The sequence below is a fragment of the Typopeltis vanoorti genome, chromosome 1 (assembly GCF_054136105.1).
Source record: "Typopeltis vanoorti isolate ZY-2024b chromosome 1, IOZ_Tvanoo_1.0, whole genome shotgun sequence".
NCBI classification, from domain to species: domain Eukaryota; kingdom Metazoa; phylum Arthropoda; class Arachnida; order Uropygi; family Thelyphonidae; genus Typopeltis; species Typopeltis vanoorti.
This window is the reverse complement of record NC_143549.1, coordinates 149,570,590-149,594,353: the sequence shown is the minus strand read 5'-3', so window position 1 is coordinate 149,594,353 and position 23,764 is coordinate 149,570,590. Positions and strand designations below refer to the sequence as shown.

The 23,764-nt window shown below is 35.8% G+C and overlaps 1 protein-coding gene across 1 annotated transcript in view; it reads right to left on the bottom strand.

Moving 5' to 3' along the window:
* LOC150110533 (ADP-ribosylhydrolase ARH3-like) overlaps positions 1 to 23,764 on the bottom strand; it is a 168,497-nt gene that overhangs the window by 97,960 nt on the left and 46,773 nt on the right. Inside the window, exon 5 of the mRNA XM_090400485.1 lies at positions 5,422 to 5,606. Within this exon, the coding sequence (XP_090256611.1) occupies positions 5,422 to 5,606 (185 nt within the window). The remainder of the gene's footprint in view (positions 1 to 5,421; positions 5,607 to 23,764) is intronic.

The following is a 23,764-nucleotide window of genomic DNA, read 5'->3' as shown; positions in this document are numbered from 1 at the left end:
AAAACCAACCATATGGCTTTGCTATGTTGATGATGTATTCGCTATTTGGCCACATGGCTCTGATGTACTCCTCTCCTTCCTAACACACTTAAACAACCGACACCCCGGAATCAAATTCACCCTGGAAGAAGAAAAAAACAACTGCCTTCCTTCCTTTCTTAGACACACTAGTCACCCACCAGCCTGATGGAACCTTGGTTTTCTCAGTCTATAGAAAACCCACCCATACAGGCAGATACATTCACCAACAACCCCCCCCCCCCTGCCTCACAACAATATAGAGTCATTAAGACACTACACAACAGGACTAAACTTATCTGTTCAGATGACAATGCCCTAACCACAGAACTAAACCACATTCTCAACACTTTCTCAGTCAATGGCTACCCCCCCCCCCAAAAAAAATCCAAAAAATATTGAAACCAATAAACCACAACCCCCCTCACAACAAGGATTACTCTAAATCCAATCACCCTACCCTATATCCGAGGCACTCAGAAAAAATTACAAAAATCCTAAAAAAAACATGACTCAACTTCTTGTTACAGACCATATAAAAAATTGGCATCCTTTATCCGCTCTACTAAAGACCAACCTCCCCTCCTAGACCTACCTGGTGTATACCATGTCCCTTACAGCTATAAGCTGTCCTACTTTGGCCAAACAAGCAGGACGGCTAATATCAGAATTTCAGAACACAAGGACTACATCCAGTTTCACCAATACAGCCACTCTGATCTTGCAGACCATGTGCTGGATACCCGCCATAGAATACGGTGGAAGAAAGCCACGATAATACACCGTAGTAAATTCAAATACGAGAGGCTTTTCATGGAATCAGCCTCAGCCCTAAGAAACAATCCAAACCTCAACAAATTTGGTTGCATGAGACTGCCCCAAATTTGGGAAACCTACATCAGAAGACCTTCAGCCCAATCGGCCAAGAATACCAACATTGCCCACTAGGAGGCACTATCAGGACTTTTAGGAGAAAGAATAGCTATCTGCTTTGTCCAAATTTACTGTTTGTTGTGCTTGCGTGCACATGTCTTGTTTTTAAGTTCCTATGAAAATGGCAACGTGAAGTTGCCGAAATATTGGAAGTGTATTAAAATTTATTTTAACGTATATCCTAGTATACGTTGTAATTTCCTTAAGCTTTTAGTAAAAATGTATAACCAGGTCTAAGCCTTTCCACGAGAAAAACTAAGATAGTATATATAGCTGGCATCCAAAAGCTAAGGACAAAGTACATTTTTACCTGTATATGAAAAGTTTTCATGACTACAGCCAAATGTGGACATAAATTTATTGTCAGCATACTAATAAATTGTATTTATACAAAAAAAAGTGTTATAAATTTCATAGAAATTAAATTGAAATATATTTTTTGCAAAAGTTACAAATTTCCAAAGGACGTAGTTAAGGAATTAATATACAGTGCTTACAGAAAACTATGTGGAGAGACATTTCAATATGGAATGTGCTCATCTCGAACTGCAAGCAGCTCTCACAACATTGTACCATGCATAGCACAAAGTGATTCCAGAGTTCTTGAGGCAAACTGGCCTACTCCTCCTTCAGAGCAAGGATAATGCTTTGTTTTCTGGAGGGGATTTCAAGCAGCAATGCATCTCCTTATTGCATCACAAATGTGTTCTATGGGAATGTGATCTGGGAAACATGCTGCCCACTCAATTTGATTAATCTCAGAAGTATCTCCACTGCTCATGTAGGATGTTATGTGGCACTGTTATCCGTTTGGCACTTTGGTGTGGTGTGCTGTAGGTGAATTCTTCACCTATAGCACACCACACAACAATTAAACAAGATGTTGAAGAACTTCATTGCAATATCGTTCACCAGTCATAGTTTCTTTTTCCAGCACTTGTAGTTTGGTGCATCCATCAAGCATAATGCCTCCCCACACGATGACCCCACCACTACCACTGTATATGTTTCTTTCAAGCACATTCTCACAATGCTAAGCAGTGCTACCACTTTCACACCAGATGAAGTGTCATCTAGAACTGGGGGAAAGACTAAAACAGCTCTTTTTTGTAAAGAGTACATTAGCTCATCAGTGTCCTGTTGAATTTTTATGAATACAACACCACTAAAAACATGCTCTATGATCAGCTGTGGATAAAAGGATGCAAACTACAGACTTTTGGACATATAGAACTATTTGTTGCAGACATCATGCCACAATTTGTTGAGATATCTGTGTGTACTTGCTTGAATGAAGCTGACTTGCAAGCCAATCTGCCATGGTATAGAGATTATGTTTTGTTACTAAAATCTGTCTTCGTGTTCCATGGCAGCAACCTCTTAGCAAATGTCTGGAACATGTTCCATTGATTCGAAGTACTACCCAGTGTCTGGATACAACACTATGTGAAATTCCAAACTCTGCAGCCTTCTTCAAGCTTTCCAATAATTCTTCCCCCACATGAAATCATCTAGATTATGTCTTTGAGATATTACAAGGTAACTTTACAACTTTATTCCTTCGCAAAAATAGCTTCCTTTAAACACTATGCATCTTGAGTTGAGAACTACCACATGACTCCTTTTGCATGCAATTCAAAAATTTGAATGTGTACCTGCTTTCTACTTGAAATCATCAATTATACGAATTGCCACAAGCTTATTCATCTGAATTTGCAATTGTAATCTTCAGAAATAATGTTCGTCCATAGGTTTTGGGCACCAGTATGTAAGACCAGTGATATAATGGTGTGCTGGCTGTTTTGTGGGAAAAAATACATCATCAGATGATGAAAAGCAGAAATTAAAATTATGTGTGTATGTATTAAAGTCAGTCCGCGTGGTTAGCCTAGTGGCTTTGCGCTTCGCAACCATATGCCTGGGGAAGGAGTGTCCTAGGTTCGATTCCCGTCCACGACGTGAGGAGCTTAAGGATCTTCCTCAGCCATAGCCAAGTTAGCCAGTCTTGGGTGTGGGCAGCAGGGTTTTTTCCGCCAGTTTATCTGGGGTTTTTCATCCCGCAAGCAGGTAAACCGGCCCCGTGAACACACAGGTTACAGTCATAAATACTTACGGCAAGGAAGGCAACGGGAAACCACCTTGCTCATAATCATCTCTCCCTAGAATGGTAGCATATAGCTACTCTCCCCCGGCCGTATGGCAGATGGGGACCAGAAGAAGTATTAAAGTCATGAGTGTTTTTACAGTTCCCCCCCCATTAGCATTCTTATTACTACAATTGATGACCCACTCTCAGAACTATTATCTGCAAATAATTAGCAAACTTCTTTACCCTTGAAGATTTAGAGTCAACACTTAAATAATGCAAGAACGATAGAAGCCCAGGAGAAGATGATATCAATAAGGAACTTTCCAAATGCTCTAGAGTCAATTGATACAAACTACTAGAATGGATAAGAATAAGATCATGAATAAGATCCTAAATGTCCAATTACCACTAGAAAATTGGCAAAATTATATGATCTTCTCCATTTGCAAAAAAGGCAATATATGAATGTCAAAACTATACAGGCATTAGCATCTGATATAAAATACAGGGTGTTTCAAAAGGGTGTATACAACTTTGCAGGTGAATAACTCGGGAGACATACAAAAGCTGAGAGTGTTATAACGTAGTGAAACATCAATTTTTGGTCACGTAACTTTATTACCAAATGACAACACTAGATGCTGTAATACGTCACACCATTTGAAAATGGTGACTTTCAATGAGGGTGCAGAGCAAGAACATCGTGTGTTTTGGTTTGAGAAAACAAAGTTTGCAACATAAGTTAAGAGGAATTTTCACAAGCAGTACATCAAAAGAACCTCTTAGTAGGCACACAATCTAAAAAGAATTTTGTGTAAACAGGCTGTTCTGTGCATCATCCAAGATCATCAGGAAGGTTGCATACTGTTGCATACTGTTGTTGTGGAAGAAGAAGTAGTTCAGGAAAATTTCCAGAGAAGCCCTGGAAAGTCAACTAGATGGGCATCTCATGAAATTGGAATTCTACATATTCTGCATATGACTGTGATGTGTTTTACAACAGTGTTTACATTTAAGGCCCTGCAAATTTACTCTTGTAAAGATAAGAGGATACACCAGGATTTCTGTACAGAAATGATCTGTAGGATACAACAAAATTAGGACTTTTTTTGGACATGATTGTTTTCAATGACGAGTGCACTTTTCACATAAGTGGGCAGCAAATAAACACTCACTGCAGAATTTGGGGAAGAAAAAATCCACATGCCACCATAGAACATGTTTACGACACCCCAAAGGGCTAACATTTTTTGCGCCATAAGCAAGACGAAACCGTAAAAAGGAAAAAAGAAGACCCTTCTTTCTTCTGGAGTCTACCATTACTGATGGTGTGTATCTGGACATGCTACCATAATTAGATGATGATGACCACAATGGACGCTTACATATCCAGAAAGATGGAGCACCTCCTCATCACCTGACAGATGTAAGATTGTACTACCTCGACATCAGTTTTTCCAGGCAGATGATTTGGTAGAGGGGGGACCTGTAGCATAGCCACTGCATTCTGCTGACCTTACACCATTAGATTTTTTTTTGTGGCGCTTTGCAAAAGATCGAGTGTTTGCACCAGATATGCTCTGCCACAAGTGGCAGGAAACTGATTGCAGATGGGAAATCTGCAGAATTACAGCAGAGAGTCATGTCGAACTTTAACTGTCTGTATTGAAATTTCAAGTGTTATGCTACATTAACATGGTAATAAGAATTGTTCATCTATCACTATTTACCTTCTATTGTCATCAAAGTTGTACATCCCCTCTTTTGCAACACCCTATATATTCAAGTCACTTAAAGATTAACTACAAAAACACACCATCACCAATTCATCAAGTACGCATCAAGTGTACCATCAAGTGCACCAGATGTTTCTCCTTGCTCAAAATCATACTATGTCTAGACAATGAATAAGTAGAAAGTTATTTCTCAAATTAAAGCTACCTCTTCATTCTCCTAAGCTTTCATATTATTAATTGTATTGTTTACCGATGCTCGTTCCCATTTACATTCTCTATGGCACTCACATTTTCATCAGAAGTTACCATTCTGCAATCTCACTTTACGTACATATATATATATATATATATATATATATATATATATATATATATATATATATATATCTCACTTACAAAACATGTTCAACACAATCTCTTGTCATTTTCATTTTCCATCCACAAATTTTAATCCTCAGTAATGAATACATTTTACATACATTGCATCTTACAAAATCCCTGATGTTAAATTCTCCATAACAGTAGTCAAGATATCATCCATGGGAAATGCTTATCATTTAAACAATATGCAGAAATAAGCAACTCACTAAATAATCACACACACACACACTCATTAAAACAAAGAAAAAATACTACAATATTTACCTTTCTTTTAATCCACATTTCTCTACATGTTCCATTTTGTTAATTAAGTTATCTAAAAACTTAACTGGATCCAGCTGTGTTCCTGAGTCCATACGAAGAGCTTCATTCACAGCAAGACATTGAAGTATAGCACCATTGTAGCCATCTTTGTGATAATGTGTAATCTTGGAAGTTTTCTCAACTAGCTGATATAATCAAAAGGCATTGATTTTGAAAGAGAAAAAAAAAAAGATTTAGTCTAACAACAGTTAAACTATCAATCATATTTACTTCTGTCCATATCTATGTGCCTTAACTTTAAAAAAAAAATATTTTTTTTATGTTTTATTATACTTTATATGAAATAAGATCAATAATGATATTTATTATACAGAGGTCTCCATAAATTAAGAAACAAAGAGAAAAATCATAACACAAAAACTGTATGATGAATTTTTATGCAATTTGGTAAAAAGCAGTGTGATATGAGATATGAAAGAAACTCCTACAAAAGCCATAAATAAATAATTTAATTCAGTAAAAAACAGGTAGGTGAAGACAATGATCCAAAACAAGAGGTCAAAATGAGATTTTCAAAGTATCTCAATAAGGAATGTGGATCACCACTCACAATGATATTTCATACTGAATGCATAAGTTTCTATGATTCAGAAGTTTTGTAGACAATTTCTGGTATTGTGACCACATGTTTTAAGATAATTAATGAGTATAATAAAATATAATCCTACAAGTTTTGTAAGTTGTTACAACTTTTTTTTTTTACGTTGGGCCCATATTATAGAGGTTGGCTGGTCAATCTATAGTATGTTAGTACCTTATATGGGTAGTGGGTTGGGAAAGGAGAAACTTGTTGACATTTGATTTGAAAGCCTGTATGTTGTATTCCTTGGGAAATACGTCAGGAGGGAAGACTATTCCACAGTACCGCAGTAGCAGGGATGAAGGAGGATGAAAAGAAACTTGTTCTGTGGGTTTCAAGGCATACTGAAAGGATGTTGGAAGGCAGCTGTACGTGTTTCAATCGGCTTAGTCATCAGAATCATCAGAGTGTGTGTGTGGGGGGGATTATTGATGCTCTTTCAGATGAACATTTCCCGTGGAAATATTTATAGAATATACAAGTTGCAGAGACCAAGCGTCTATGTGAAAGTGAGAGCAGCGAGTTGGTGAGAGATGAGTCATTTATCAGTCTAATTGCTTTCCTCTGTATTGAGCCAAGCATTTTGAAGGAGCTTTTTGGAGCCCCACTCCAAATGTGAGAGCAGTATTCAATAGCAGGGCAGATTTGAGATTTGTATAATGTTAACAGCTGTTTAGAGCGAGAAAAACTCAAGAGAAAACCTAGTTTTTTTGGAAGCTGCGGATGCAATGGTTGTGATGTGTTTATGACAGGAGAGTTTGATGTCAGGGTAATTCCGAGAAGAGAAATCTCATTTTGTCTGGGAATTTGAGTGTTATCAAAAACAATCTTGGGGGAAAATGGTTCTTTTTCAACTAGCGTTGAAGTTGACAAGGTTATCTGAACCCCATTGGAGGATGGCTTGGAAGCTGAGGATGCAATGTCGAAGTGAGTTGTGTAGAGTAGAGTTTGTCAAATGGGAGGGAAGAGTGTAATGCGCTGTCGTCTGCAAAACTATGTATTGGGTTAGAGGTCAACTGAAGTAGGTCATTGATATATATAGAAGGAAAAGGGTCAGTGAGAGAACTGAACCTTGTGGGACCCCAGCATTAGTTGGATGGTGAGAGGATAGGGAGCCATCTACCATCACACATAGTGTTTGTCCAGACAGGAAGCTGGAAATCCATCTGCAGAAGTCCTGAGATAGTTCAAATGATGGGAGTTTGCTTAGTAAGCCTTTGTGCCAGACCAGATCAAAGGCTTTAGAGATGTCAATTGCAATTACTTGGGATTTGCCAATGGCATTTGTCCAGAGATGGGTAATGTATGAAAGTAGATCTCCTGTTGATCGGTTTCGATGGAATCCATACTGGTGGTCGCTTAATAATTGGGTACCTTCGAGGTAGAGTAGGAGTTAAGAGTTTATGGTTTTCTCCATCACTTTAGATAGGACTGAAGTGAGTGAGACAGGGCAGTAGTTAGATGGTAGTGATTTATCAACCTTTTTAGGAATGGGTTGAATGTGGGCCAGTTTCCAAGCTTCGGGATATATATATACACCAGTAGAGTAAGAGCGTATTTACAGATAGCATAGGATAAGAGTCAGTTCTGGTGTGCAGACCTTCAGGACAATTGGAGGAATGCCATCAGGGCCAGGAGACTTTTTTTTGTGTCTAATTTAGACAACAGGTTTAAGATATCTTTTTGGCAAAAGAATACAGGGGGCATTGCATGTTGGGCAGTTAGAATGACTGGAGGGCATTTGCCATTGTCAGTTATGTGTGCACTGGAGGCTAAATGTGAGACCAGGAGGTTAGCTTTTTGTGTAGGCAATGTTGCAATTGAGCCATCTGGGTATGATAGAGGTGGGAGTAGTGTAGAGCAAAAGTTACGACCAATTGCCTTGGCAAAAGACCAAAGAGCATGGCTGCCATTTGGATGGGCGGCAAGCAGCCTGCTTTTTGCCTGTTCAAATTCTGTTTTAGAAGCATTAATAATTTTCTTGCATCTGTTTCGGGCTTCATTATAGGCATTTAAAGTACCTCGATAATAAGACTTGAATCATCAGGGATATTAGCAAGTTGTACAGAAAAGAGATGAGACTAGAAACAAATAATTACATATTAGATGTTATCAGAACTTAACAATTCATATATATAAATATAGAAGGATAATAAAGGAGATTGAGAGCAGTTGATGATGGGAGGAGGGACTGAGTGTAAGTGAGCAAGTGGTGTATGGGGGAATTGAGCAAACTAGATGTTAATAAGGCTATGGGACTTGATAATATATCACCACGTATTCTGAAGGAATGTGCCAGGAAGCTGACATATTTCTTTAATATGAGTTGTGCACTGGGTCAAGTTCCTAAAGAGTGGAAGGAAGGCAAGATTGTGCCACTTCATAAGAGAGGTGATAGAACTCAAGCATCAAATTATAGGCCTATCTGTGTCAGGTGTTATGGTTAAGTTGTTGGAGAAGCTTGTGTGAACTAGGATCCAGAATTGGGTTGACAACAATGGTATTATCTTTGATGGTCAGCATGGATTTGCTAAAGGGAGATCATGTTTTATTAATCTACTTACTTATTACAATAAAGTGACTGTTTCCTTGGACAAAGGAGAGGGATACACAGTAATATACTTAGATTTCGCAAAGACTTTTGATAGATTACCACATGATAAGTTGATAGTCAAACTAGAGTGGATGGGGTTGGATATTAGATTGGTGCATTGGATTGGAGACTGGCTATCTGATAGGTATCAACAAGTTGTGTATGGTAGAGCGATATCCAGGAAAATGAAAGTTACTAGTGGTGTGCCTCGGGGGTCTGTTTTGAGGCCATTGCTGTTTAACTTGTATATTAATGATATTGGTGAAGATTTGGATGGAGATATTCAGTTGCTTGCAGATGATGCAAAGTTGGGACAAACTATGAAGAGTAGAGAAGATGTTGTGGCCTTACAAGAAGACTTGAATAAATTGAGTGATTGGGCACAGGAATGGGGATGCGAGTTCAATGTTGCAAAATGTAAGGTTTTAAAATTTGGGAAACAAAGATGGGATGCAGAATTTATGCTTGGTGAGGATATATTGTTGGAGGTGGATGAAATAAGAGATCTTGGGGTGATAGCGGATAAGGATTTAAAATTTAGGGGACACATTGCCAAAATTGTGAGGACAACACAAAGACTTGTGGGAATGATGCAGAGGATACTTTTTGATTAGGCCACACGTCTGGACTACTGTGTACAGATTTGGTCATTTGGTTTTCAGAAAGACAAAGAGATATTGGAAAGGATCCAGAAGCAACTGACTAAGGTAGTTTCTGTCCTCTGGAATGTCGAATATGAGGAAAGATTGAGAAGATGCAATTTACAGAGGTCTGGTGGATAGGAGAAAGAAGGATCTTTTATTGGAGAGGTCCTATAGAAAACAGTGGGAGATCAGAGGAGAACTAGAAGTCATCCCTGGAAACTGTATAAAGAGGGTGTGAGCAGGAGAGTAAAAAGCAGGTTTTATGCATGCAGAGTTGTGAAGATTGGAATGCCTTGCCTGAGAGTGTGGTGTCTGCAAAGAATTTGAGTGTGTTTAAAGTGCAGTATGATGAGCTGTGTGTATGATAAAAGGACTTCCTAGATGAGTCTTTGACTCCATGGGGTCCTAGGTCCCTTGTGCTATAATACCAACAACAAGACTATATATACACACACACACACACACACACACACACACACACACACACACACACACACACACACACACACTATATATATAATATTTGTCCTCATCAAGCACAAATATTATTATTTTGTAGTTTAAACATCTCCCCTAATGCACCTGTACATGGATGAACATAGGAACTCATCTCTAATAAGTTGCAGCATTAATGGTTCTGCTAGGAAACATGGGTTAGTGCATCCACCCTATGAGATGCCTTCCCCAAACCATCACATGAACTCCACCATAAGTGTCCCTTTCACAGATATCACAGGAATGATAATGTGTTAGGATCATAGCTTTTTAAGGGTAGCACTCCTATTTCAGTAAGCAGAGTTATTGTCCACCCACTGTGGTTATGCTCCATGGCTTTCCATTATGGTATCTCCAGGATGCTGTTTGTGACTGTTGGATCTAGCTATCTCTGCCTGACTTTGGCATGCTTCTAGTCTTACGAGGGCTTGCCATCTCAATTCACTGATTTTAAGTGATGGCTTGTAGCCATATCCAAGAATTCTGCTATCACAAAAAGTCTTATTTTCACTCCAGCCACAAAATGGAAAACTACTCCAAAATACCTGCTTTTATGCCATGGCTCATTTACATAGATTGTTGATGGTGCCACTCATTTGTACATGATAACCAGACTCAATTTTTACATAATGTACTTGCCTTTCTTGTTTTTTTTCCCTTTCCTCCCCGAGTTATCACGATTTTTCTATTTGTTTCTTAATTTATGGAAACCAGTGTAATGTAAAATCTAATAAACAAAACTGTATTTAATCTATAAATAAGTAACACAATTTTCAACTATTGTGATTGATTTCTTCTTCCAATGGGAATTTCAACACAAAGTTATAAACTTATAATACAGTTGACTCTCACCTACAGCAAACACATTGTAAACTCACTCACTTATCTACAAAACAAAAAGGTCCTGACCAAATCACGGGTATGCTGCTATTTTACATGAGATTCAATGTAGCGATACCCACTACTATTCCTGCAGTGCCTATGAGAGAACAGAGAGTTGACATTAGTACCTAGGTTAGCTAATTCAAAACCAACACAGGACTTTTTCAAAGCAATTCAGGCCTCCAAATAAGCATGCCAGTAGTCAGTTATTTCATCACAATGAGTGATGAAATAACTGAGCAAAATAAACACAATTTTTTTTAAATAATATATATATATATATATATATGGGTATGTAAATGATAAATACCTAGTCTAGCCATAAATACTGTTAAAACTGGAACACTGCATAAACCTCTAATCTATTAGAGAATCATCCCCTCTCCTGTTGCCTTCACATATGTGTGAAATTTGTGAGGCCACATATCAATGGTAGCATGCACAACATCCAATGGAAATGCTGCCACTGCTCACTACAAATGCACTTTCAGGCTGGAAACGCTGGAGTGTCATTTCTTCCATGCTACTCTCTCAAGCACCAACCAAACTTTGAAGTTAAACAGATTCAGACTGGGACTTCCAGATGGTTCTATGTGGTTGGGCACATTAGCCTCAAACCACTGTTGTGTGGTCATCGCCTTGTGTGCAGGGGCTGAGTCCTAGTGGAAGGTTCACTGCCTACTATGAAATGTTCAAGGCCCATACCTTTGACACTTTGACACTAAACCATCATTGATGTGGGGTGATGACCTCTCTGAATCTTGAATGCTATAGATCAGTGGTTCATAACCTGGGTTGTAGTGCTTCCCCCCCTCGGGGTGCTGTGAATGCTGAGGGGGGGGCAGTAAGCATTATAATACTACGAATATAATAATAAACTTGATATAATAAACTTAATATAAAAAACTTCAGACTTCCTTTGGTGAACACTGAACCTGATATTGAAAAATTAGCAGGATCTCATCAGGCTCAGGGTAGCCATTAATGAATGGCTTATTAAAACAGTAAGTTTACATCTTTTTTGAGTAAAATTTAATTTGTATCAAAGTTACTGATCTTTAATTAACTATCAGTTCATATATGTTGATGGTAATTTAGGTTTGCCTAATAATATATTATAATTATCTTATTGAGTCATTAATCCAGTGCAAAAATGAGCAGGGGGGGGCACCAGGCTATACAAATAGTTGAAAGGGGGGGGCCTCCAGGCAAAAAAAGGTTAAGAAGCACTGGTATAGATCTTGAATCCCAAACCCTTGTGCTATACAATGCGACCATCCAGAGCATATACCTGATCATTTTGGCAATTAAAACGACTCTTCAATGGTGAAAATCTTATCTGTGAAGAGGATATCTCTGTCTATGTTGTTGTACCATCAGAGAAGTGGCTTTGATTTTATCTTCTACAACATAAACTGTGGTGTTAGGAAGTGTCCAATATGACAATGTATCATGTCACTATTTTTGACCAAAAGTTGCTTTTCTTTGTTAGAAGATGCACAACAATGTTTCATGAAAAGTGCTTCATGGATTAAACTTAAGTCACACAAGACCATGAAAATTCCAATCAGTTCTGTTATCTCACACATTATACCATCTCATAAATTTCTCACAGACTTGTTTTTCACAATTTCATAATTACTCAACATTGGTCATCAAGGGCATAGCTCACTTTAACTGAAGTTATTTCTTCTTGAAACAAAAATTACAAAGCATTGCTCTATAATTTTAGATATCATAAAGATTATCGCAATACAAAACATGTTTAGCTTTATTAGCAAATCACAGCAGAATGAGGTACACGACACAATAACTAGAAACATCTCTCAACCTCCACAAGCACATTCTAAATTATCATAATAATGAACCTGCCATGGACAATAAAATCAAAATCCACCTATACAAACAGTAAAGTCTTCTTAGGTAACTTTAACGTTCACAACTCCAACTGGCTCTGTCCCCCCCCCCCCCTTCCAATACCAGTGACCAAGCCAGACATGATGTAGAAGTTTTTGCTATAAGCAATGACCTAAAGCAAGTTGTAGAAAGTTTTTCTACTTGGTTATAAATTAAATTTAAAATACCAAGAAATTATATTCCTGTTTAATCCTTTATCCAGTATAAGCAAACAAAACAAAGGTTGATCATGAAATTTCTTCACAACTCAAGAGTAGACTAGTCATGAAGAAATTTCACACACCAAGCTTGTTTGCTTATATTTCAATAAAGGATTAAGCAAGAATATAATTTCTTAGCATTTTTAATTTGATCTAAAGCAAGTTGTACTCCTACTTACTTGAATTCCAGATTATCATCTCATTCTCACAATACCTTCCATCTTTTCGTAATAACTAGTTTCACTTCCAAATACCCTGCAGATGTCATCTCTTCTTCTGATAACCCAGAACACAATCTTATGAAAGTTTGCTATCACAAAGAACACCTGCCCTCCAACCATTCCCAATTTCATATCCTTCAGCACACTACAACAATGTGAATATTGTAGAATGACACCTGGAACTTCTATTCTTCCTTTCCATGATCTGACATGTGTTGCTTCCACTTTTCTGACCCAAACATCTATTATGAACAAGTCACCAAAATTATGATTACTGGCATGAAGGCCTTCATTTTCCCCTCCACTCCACCCACTTTCTAAGATCTGGTTCAAAATAAGATGTACCCAAAGCAGTTTAAAAAAAAAAAAAAAACTCAGCTTGCCACAAGTGGTTTGCTACCCCAACTTCATACTCAGCCAATGCATGCAAATAAATATAAAACAACCATCAGCAAAATCAAAATCTGACTTCATAAAAGCCAATAGTATACTTACTCCTGTACAAATGCCTTCTAGTCCCTTGCAAAATATCAGATACAACTTCTGATGGCCTGTGCTACTTTTAACACACCTATAGATAAAGTTGGCCTCCTTGTCTCATTATTTTCCTCCAACTCCTGAAAAAATAACTGAAGTAAACCACCTTATACTTTATGCCTCCTGTGATTTTTTTTTTTTCAGCATAAAAACATGAGAACAATATTAAACAACTCAGACACTAAAAGGTCTTTTGGTTTCAATGGTATCTCTCCAATTGCACTCAAACACTGAGCTCCAGAACTAACACCTGTCCATCATCTATAATCTTCTATGCTCTACTGGTCTGGTTGGCCAAATGATTAGTGTATCTGCTCTCCAACCAACAGGCTACAAGTTTGAATTCTGCTACCCTGGACATGGATGTCTGTAAGAGTCTTTAGATGGGAGATGAATTTCATCACCTGGTGTGAGACCATTACCCCGCTTAGTTGAGACCTGAAGTGTCTCAAAAAAAAAGTTCCATATTTGGTCTCTAAAGCAGGGTTTCTGGACTAGGTAAAAATGAATAAAAAAAAAAAATTCAAACTTAATAAAAATAGAAATAAAAATCCCTAGCCAGCTCACAGTAGGCTAAATATTATAATATAAGTTAAAAACCTTTTGAGGTTGGAGTCACATAAAAAAATGACTTCCAAGAACTAAGGCTTAAATTTAACACCACATCAGTTAATTCCCTTGCACATTCTCATAATACAAGGACTAATATATCATCTAAAATCCCATGGACATATTTGCATTCAAGTTCTGCAATATCCTTAACTCTAATTTATCAAACTCTATTCTCCCATCAGTTAATGTCACATCCAGCATTGCAATATCACAACCTAGATGGTACATTCTTGTAAAATGATCCCTCAGTAACTCAACATAAAACGATTCAACTATTTGGGTTTACTTCTATTACCTTCCTACTATCAGTACTTTTTACAGTCATCCTTCAATAGTCATTCTTACTTTTAAATGCCACACAGCAAAAGAACTCTTTAGAGAAGTTGTGTCCTCATCAGCTAGCTTCCTCTCATTATTAGCTTCATCCTTCTTTGCCATACAGATCATCCTTCATGCCTTCATTTTGCTTGCACTTGTCATGGACATGCTGATCACTTTTTACTTCATATTTCTTCTACACTTTTTCTTTTTGTGCAACTCCTTAACGATGCCATTCATCCACCTAACACTTTTCATCCACGAAACTCCTATCTAATTTATAATTTGACTCTAGATGTACAGTCTGATATCGCTTTCTTCAAATACTCCTTGACTAACTTCCACCCATGCATTGCCAACATATTTCCCTTTCAAACTGTTATGCAATGCTGCTGCTGGGAGCTGAGCAGATTTCAGCTTGTCATAATCACCTGCTTTGTAATTCCACATATATCCTTTCTTAAGAGAAAATTCTTTACATCTGGCAATCTCCCAGGACCTCATGATTGCCTTCCCCAAGCAGAGGCAGCATAGCTAGATTGATCATTATTAAGTTCCCTGATGATGTGAACAAATCCAGTACTCTCGAATCACATGTCCTCTCCATTACATGCTATCTCAGGTAATTATCTCCTTCCCTCCCTGTGATGACCATTCCTCATTCCAATCTATGTCCACATGGTTAAATCCCCCATAATAATTACTCCAACCATTCAATCTCACATTTTGTTCTGTGAAAACTCCATGCACTATCTTTCATATATAACCATCTGATCATTCTCTTCATTTTCCATTGTATTTCATTCTTTCTGTCACTCTTACCATACGATTGCAGAAATCTTATGGAACTCAGTATTAGAAATCCTCATGTTGTTTACTAAAACAACATGAGGATTTTAATACCGAGTGTTTATAAATGAGAACACTACCCCAATCATCTGGAATTTGACTGCCATGAATTCGGATTTCTCATTTATGCAATGTTGCTACTGCAAAATATTCTTCTACCTTCATATCTGAACATATCTGGATGAATGTTATATATTCCAGAAGTATTTGCATATTTAGGATTTCAAATGGCATTTCTACCTCATGCATTGATATATATATATATATATATCACTCATTACATTCTTTTCAATATTTCTACTCCTGTTTTTTTGCTGCTTATCTTATTTAATAATCCCTCAAAGCAATTACTCTAGACATCCAGAATATCATTATCTTCAGTTTTTTATGTCACATTTGTCATTCTCTGATTCCTTTTACATTACAGATATAAAAGGAATTAGAGATGATAAAGGTTCAACAGCTTCCAGCACATTTTGCCAAATTTGCGATAATTACCTTCTATATTCTTACTAGTCTTCTTATTACTTTTGTTTGGCTATGTTTGCATATAGCTTGACTTTCTTACATTTTATCTGTATTCTTTCAAGGCATTGACGACTAGTTTGATAGTTTGATAGGACCATTCAATATGCTTTCAACCTTTCAAGGATTGCCTCTTTAATATCTTCAAGTCCATCATGCAGTTCAGATTTTTCTATTCTTGCATACAACTTGACCACATGCCTCCCTGTCTGAATTAGTCAACTAATATTTATGCATGAGTCATTCCATCAAATTAAAAATTAAATTGAAGCAGTATAATTTTGTATTTTGATGAAACTGAGTTATTTGGTTATACTACAGATGGAAGATTTTTATTTTAATTTTTATTTCTCCTGACCTCCTGTTAATTGTGGTGGCCATTTTTATTCAGTGGATCCACAGAATTTTTATTTCAGAATGTTTTAAAATTAATCATAGCTTCTTCCCCAAGTGTCCAATTTAAGATTTTTTTTTCGTCCATTTTAAATGGAAAAGGCATGTGTACTTTTGAACTTTTTATTTGCATTTTTAGACAAACTATTTTTTTTTTTTTTTTTTTTAAGATTGCAGCCACCTGCTTTAGGTGTTATAAGTGCACTTTTCCACATTTCAACCAAGACCTGTATGGTAGAATCCACAAGTCTGATATTTTTGTATATTTTATTGATACATGTGTAGTGGAAGACGTATGCTCAAAACACTTTGATTGTAGCAAAGGTAAGAAAAAAAAAAAAAAAAAAAAGCTGAAATTTGCAAAAAAAAAAAAAATAATAATAAATAAATAAATAAAAACAGCTGACTTTGAAGCCAACAAAATTCATGTGAGAGGATCAAATGTGAAATTTTTATGAGAGATACTCGATAGGTAGCTAAAAATCAAAATTGATCTCATTCTGTTATTTCCATCCCATCAGCTTGGACAGCCTTTTAAAAATGAAGAAAACAACAACAGTTTTCTGCTGCATCTTTTTGGCATATTTAGTACATACCTCTATCAAGATAATTTATTTTTACTATCATGTGTGGCATGCTATTTGACAACAGCAAATGGGAAAGTAAAAAAAAATAAAACTATAAATGACTGATTAAAAAAAAATTAACATTTATGTACAGGTATATAAAATGTGGAAACCTTAGAGCAGTGGTTCTTAACCGGTGTTCCGCAAACTGATTACGAGTGTTCTGCCGGCAAAAGCAGTCATATGACACAGTTCTGAGTGTAATTAATACATCAAGTAGTGAATTTTCCTTACAAGAAGAAGAACAATTAGTTACCTTTCAACGGATCGTATTCTAAAAATTAAATTCTCTGAAATAATCTTGAGAAATTTTAGATTATTGTCCAAGCCGAATACCCAGCTCTCTCCACACAAGGGCACTGAAAATTTTGTTAGTTTTCAACATCATATTTGTGTGAGCTCGATTTCTCAATATTAACTGATATAAAAACTAAAAAGCGTGAAAGACTTACTAATAAAGACAAAGAGATGAGGGTAGCTATATCACATATTACATCTGACATTGCTGAAATCAGATGTTATGACCCTAATGCTTTTGGTGTTCCCCAAATTTTTCTTATAATCAGAAGTGTTCCATGTGTTCGAAAAGGTTAAGAACCACTGCCTTAGAGGAACTGTAATTTAATTTCTTTTTTATAATTCATCCCTACATTTCATTTGCAAAAGAGAACAGCATTGGACAATTAAAGTGATAAAATAATATAGGCATATTTAATTTTTACTTTAAAACTAGACATATAATGGTAGGGAAATTTTATTCGTCATTAATATTAAATTAGAGAAAATAATGCCAACTAGTTTTGTAACACCTATATTCTAGTGGCTCTTTCAGAGCTTTTCAATGGGAGAAATGAAGAAAGCCACTATTGTAAAACATAAATAAAGCATTAGAATGGAAGCCATCCAAACCAAATTAAATATGACTACAATTATGCATGGCACACATCAGTGCCTCTATGGAGAGTCTGTAGATGATTGCTAGAGAAGTTAGATTCTCATGTGAACAGATATGATTAGCAATTTCCAGACATCATTTAGAATTAGATCTTGATTTTTGTTAAGGGAGCCAAGTGAGTAAATGACTACAGTAGATTCCTTAATGTGCTATGAAAAATAACTCAAAATAGGACATGGTAGCTGTATCCCAGTCAACAACATGATTTATCATTGATATGTGATGAGCTAAGCCAGACTTTTCTTCTTTTTTGTGATCAACAATCACTGACATTTAAATTTTTTTCTCAATTCTAAACTTCATTATCTTCTTCTTTGAAGAGGTGACAAAATAATTTAAATTATCTTGCTGCTAATCAAATGTTATGATCTTTGAGCAGGGCTCTTGATGGATAGATTACTAATAGATGGAATGGAAATTTGATCACTATACTAGATATTTTGATTTTGCCAAGGAGAATTGTCAGAAAATAATATCCATTGGACTGTTTTTAAAATATCTATTTAGAACAAAAAATAGAGGGAATTTTGAAGTCCTTCCTTAAGTCTGTCTTCATTATTTAAAATAGAGACTGCTTGCTTCTTAAAAATGTGGATTATGCACAGATTTGAGGAAATATGATGAAGTAACAAAGCATGATTAAGTGATTAGGTTAGTGGAAATCTCCAACGAAATGCAATTATCTTATTATTATTTTATTTTTTGTGACTAAAACATCTAGAAAAGATAGTTAAACTTCTACTCTGATGTGAAATGTATGTGATGATGACAAGAATTAAGGGAATTAACTGCTGCAAATCGGAAAACTTATGATTCCAAAGCTATGAATATGTCAACATATTCATATACCTCCTTCACCAAATCTACATTATATATATATATATATATATTAGTCTGGTATAGTTTGAATTATGAAATATACCTCAAAATTTTCCATATAGAGATGAGTAGAATGAGAAGAGACTACCCATTTGATAATCCAAACTGTTGTCTATAAATATCAATGCTCTGTTGAAAGAAATCAGAGAGAAAGCAATGTTTGAATAGCCAAGTGATATTCAATGAGAAGAGATCATTAATTAGGCATGGCAGTTCATCGAATGGAATGATTTGAAAAGAGAAACTATATCCAAGCTAGCAAGGATGTCCAATGATGAGATATCAATAATAATAATAATATCATTATTTTGGTAACCTCCATGGAGTCAGACTCATCACTGGAAAATCAATCAACCAGCAACATGCCTATCATAATGAGCTTTGAAGTTATTCAAAGCTCATTATGATAAGCATGTTGCATTCCACTCACCAACTCTCCTGCAACTCCACTCTCCACCTAAAAAATCTATTCCTCACACCCCTTCTTCACCATATCTTTATACTATTTCCAGAGATGGCCTCTCATTCTTCCCATCTTAACAGACACTCTTTTTTATAATTCCTTCTGTATTAATCTGATAGAATCCCTTAGCTAACTTGAAGGTCTCTATCATATATCCTCTTTCCCTCCTATCCAACAAACTTTGTAATCCAAAAACACTTTTCATAAATAACATTTCAGAGTCCTGATATCACTTTAGTCATTCGTCTTTGGATTCTCTCTCTCTCTAGTGTTTCCATATCACAATGAAAACAAGGTAACCAAATCTGAGCACAATAATCAACATGTGGTCTAACCAATGTCTTATACAGAGGAACTACCTCCTTATCCCTACATATCAATGTGCTTTTTATCACAGCAGCAATATGATGTGCAGTCTTTGCAATACTTGCGATGTGCCCTCAGAACTTTAGTCCACTATCTACCATCACTGCAAGATTCAGAATCTCATCCACTTCCTGAGTGGATAAGATTCTGGATATCCACAACAATAATACAGTACACAATCATATATTAATAAATGTAAGGTGTTACACTTCTAGATACAAAGTGTAGCAACTTGCATTTAATATTAAAACTGTAGCCCTACTCATTTGCCCAAGCTAAAAGTCTATTCAAATCTTCCTGTAAAGAATTAGCATCAGTACTACTTCTGATAAGTCTTTGCATCATCTGCAAACATTTGAAGATCCCCAGTCAATCCTTGTGAAATATCATTAACAAATAAATTAAACAGTAGGAGGCCCAAGAAATGAACCCTGAGGAATGAAAATGGTCACCTTGGTTTGCAGAGATATTGCTCCATCATACACAACTTGCTGTTATCTTTCAGAAAGCCAATCTTCAATCCATCTAACCAATCTACTATCTAATCCCATCTTCTGTAGCTTATACACTAATCTGTCATGTGATAATCTATCAAATGCCTTTGCAAACTCAAAAAAAAAATCACTGTATATGAAACTCCCTTATCAAATACATTCATCACCTTATCATAAAACATAAGCAGATTGCTAAAACAAGACCTACCCTTCACAAATCCATGCTGACCATCACAGAGAATCTTGTGTCATTCAACCAAATCCTGTATTCTATTTCTAATTTTTCAACACTTTGATCACAACTACAGATATACAGACCAGTCTATAATTGGAAACTCCTGTTCTCAAACCATGCCTGTGGAGAGGTATTATTTTGCCTTCTTTGCACTCCTTAGGAACCTTCACCACTGCAAGACTTTTATTCTAGGTCAAGGGCATGGCTAACTTCTTTTGCACATTCTTTAAAAACACGTCATGCTATATCATTCATTCTCACAGCCTTATTACATCTAACCCAAGCAACACTTAATACACCTCTGATTCTTTCATCTTTAATTCTCCTAATATTTGCCTCTCTTTTACATGTTGTACAGCATCATTCACACCACTACGATATACACTGATGAAGTGTTCATTAAATAACTCCACTATATAATTTGCTATGGTTGCTCTGTTACCATAACTATCCTCAGTGAACCTACCATAATTATTTTTCATCCTGCTTGTCACATAGCAGAAAATTTTCTTGGATTAGCTTTGACCTGACTGGCCAATCTCCTCTCATATTCTACTTCTTATTTTTTAACCATACTTGTTACTTTTCTGGTCTGCAATTTACATTCTTCATGCATCTGTTCACTGCAAACTGTCTTGTAGTTCATTTCAGACAAATTATAGAGACTACAACTGTGTTAGAATTAATTACTTTAATTTCCCAATGTTTTGACCTTCATATTAAAGTCAATGATTTGATCAACTGTTATTCTACTGGCTTGATCCCTATATGGTCTATCTCCATGATCTGTCTGAAATGAATGCTGATCACCATGTAACACTAAAGAAAAAAACGTCTTGTACTTCCTCCATAACTTCTTTTGAAATGCTGCTTGCTTTATTTCACTGTTCATCTACCTCACTCCTACTCTATTTATTTATTTTCCCATGACAACTCATGGCTTGAAATCGTGGGGGTGCTGCAACTTTCGAAATATGCATACACACACTGTAAGTACAGTGTATATATACGTGTTTGGATAAAATATCAAAATTATGGTAAAAATTTAATAAAAAAATTAAACATGAAAAATATTGTTTATTATCGATAAAATTATACAGTTTAGTATAATTCAAAATTACTTAACAATTACTATAACAAATGCTATGTCTTTAATTCTAATGTCCAAATATTTAGAGATGGAGTAAACAAGATAAGCACTACAAACACTACTACTGGCGCAAACTGCATATACACAACAGTGAAACTGTGCAACAGACAGTGCCGCATTATGCTAATAACTCGCATCCCACTAACGTGCATATGCTTGCACGCGTAGCAATATGACACTGTAGGAAAGGAAACACAGTGCGGCTAGCATCCTTCGCCCTCCTAAGTGCTACAAGATAGATTTATTTTTATTATTTTTTTTTACAAAATAAGATAATTGTATAGGATTGTTGATGATAAAATTAAACATTACAAGCAAATATAAATAAATTAATAAATAAATTTATATATCGAGAAAAATTGGGGGTGCTGCAGTTCCAAAGTGCCTATGCACAAGCCGCTCCTGTTATTTGCTCAATCTTGGTATGCAGTTATGCATTGATTGTGTTAGATACTGCTTTATCATTTCCTATGCATTGTCAACATCTTTTCTACACAATTCATCAATCCAATGTATTGATGACTATGAAGCATCTCATAATCATCGATCTTATAGTTCGATATATAGGCCATCTCGATAACAACATTTTGCTGTTTGACTACCTCTAAACCAATACCTCATGATCACTTTCACCAATAGGTAGCAGTGTTCATACCTCATTCACAACTACATCCTGTGAGGATATCACTAAATCTAAACCAATAAATCTGTGTGGTTTAGATTTAGTGATTCCGTGGGATAACTATCTAAAGCAGCATGTGCTTCCATCACATGCTACTTTAGATAGTTATCCCACAGAAACTCAACAAATTCATTCTACTTGTTACTATACACTATTTCTTCTTTCCAATCCACATCCCTATAATTAAAATCTCCTATCAGGATCATCTTCCTTTTACTTGCCTGACTAATTTCTCTAAACATTTCATAATCAGCACTCTCCACATCCCCTGGCCTACAACAGCATATTATTAGATATACTATTCTATTCATCACAACTTCACACCAAATAGCTTCATAATCTTTATATATACTACTATTTTCCACTCTTGAAAGACACAATTCCTGTGCTACCATTAACAATACTCTCCATCACCTATTCATCTTTCTATCATTTTGGAAAATTCTATATCCTATCATTTCAAGTCCTGACAGTATATCATCCATAGTCAACCAAATTTCGCTTATGCCAATTATCTTTGGGTATACTGATTCAATCAATGCTACAAACTCAGCCCCTTCATTTCTGATACTCCATTGCTATACATGCATAACAATTCTCCACTCACTGAGGCCATCCCATCACTCTTTACTCTCTCTGCTATAGCACACTTCTCTTTTCATATTCGACCATTTCCAAAGAAAGCAGGTTGAATTTTTAATATAAGAGTCAATGTGCCTTTGTAATTATCCAGCGAGAATTTGTTTAAGAAATAACTTGGTGAATCAATACCATCAATAACAGATATTAATGGATTTTTTTTCTTCTATAGTATGTGAATTTTTGAAATAAAATGAGAAGTAACTGCATAGATGAAACTTTTTTTTTAAGACTGAAACTTCTGAATATGTCAGAGAGTGATATACTAATCAAAACGTTTTCAGTAGGAAGAGAGATTTCTTCTTTAGGATTAAGAAAAGACATATTGTTAATATGGTAAATCATGCTGTTAATATAGTTCCATAATTCAATTAATCTTATTAACAAGAGAGCAGTGCAAGTTGAGACATAATGAAATCTGGTTTGTCAATAACATACCAAATCTAGTAGAATGCACATGTTCCAAAGTAGAGCCAAAGAAGCTTTCTGATATATCCATTTTACTTTTCCAAATACTTTCTCTGATTAATAAGAATTCAGAAATTATATAATCGTCTCTCTATTATTTTAAAAAAAAATGGGCTTTAGGAGAGAAGCCCTCTTACATTTCAGTTTTTCAAGACAACATTCCTGACATTTCACATCATCCCCTGAATAATTCATACTTAATTGTTACTTTATATTTGTGATATAAATTATCATTATATGGAAGATTTTACAATACATTTTTTAAAGGTTAGCAAGTATGTCCAAATGTTAGAACATCATTTCTAGCCTTTATCATATAAATGCTATTTCTACCAACATTCCAGTTGAAAAAAGTGCTGGACTTAATTAAAGATCTCTTCTCACCAGACGTCACTAGACAATTTCAACACTGCATTCAATCTATTTCTTTCAATGGAACAATGCTATTTATAGATAACAGATTGGATTAGCAATGGGCAGTTCCTTTTCTAGCTGAAACTATACTAAACCTGCTATGATGACATATTCACAATTTGGAAGCATGACTTATTTGATCTGGA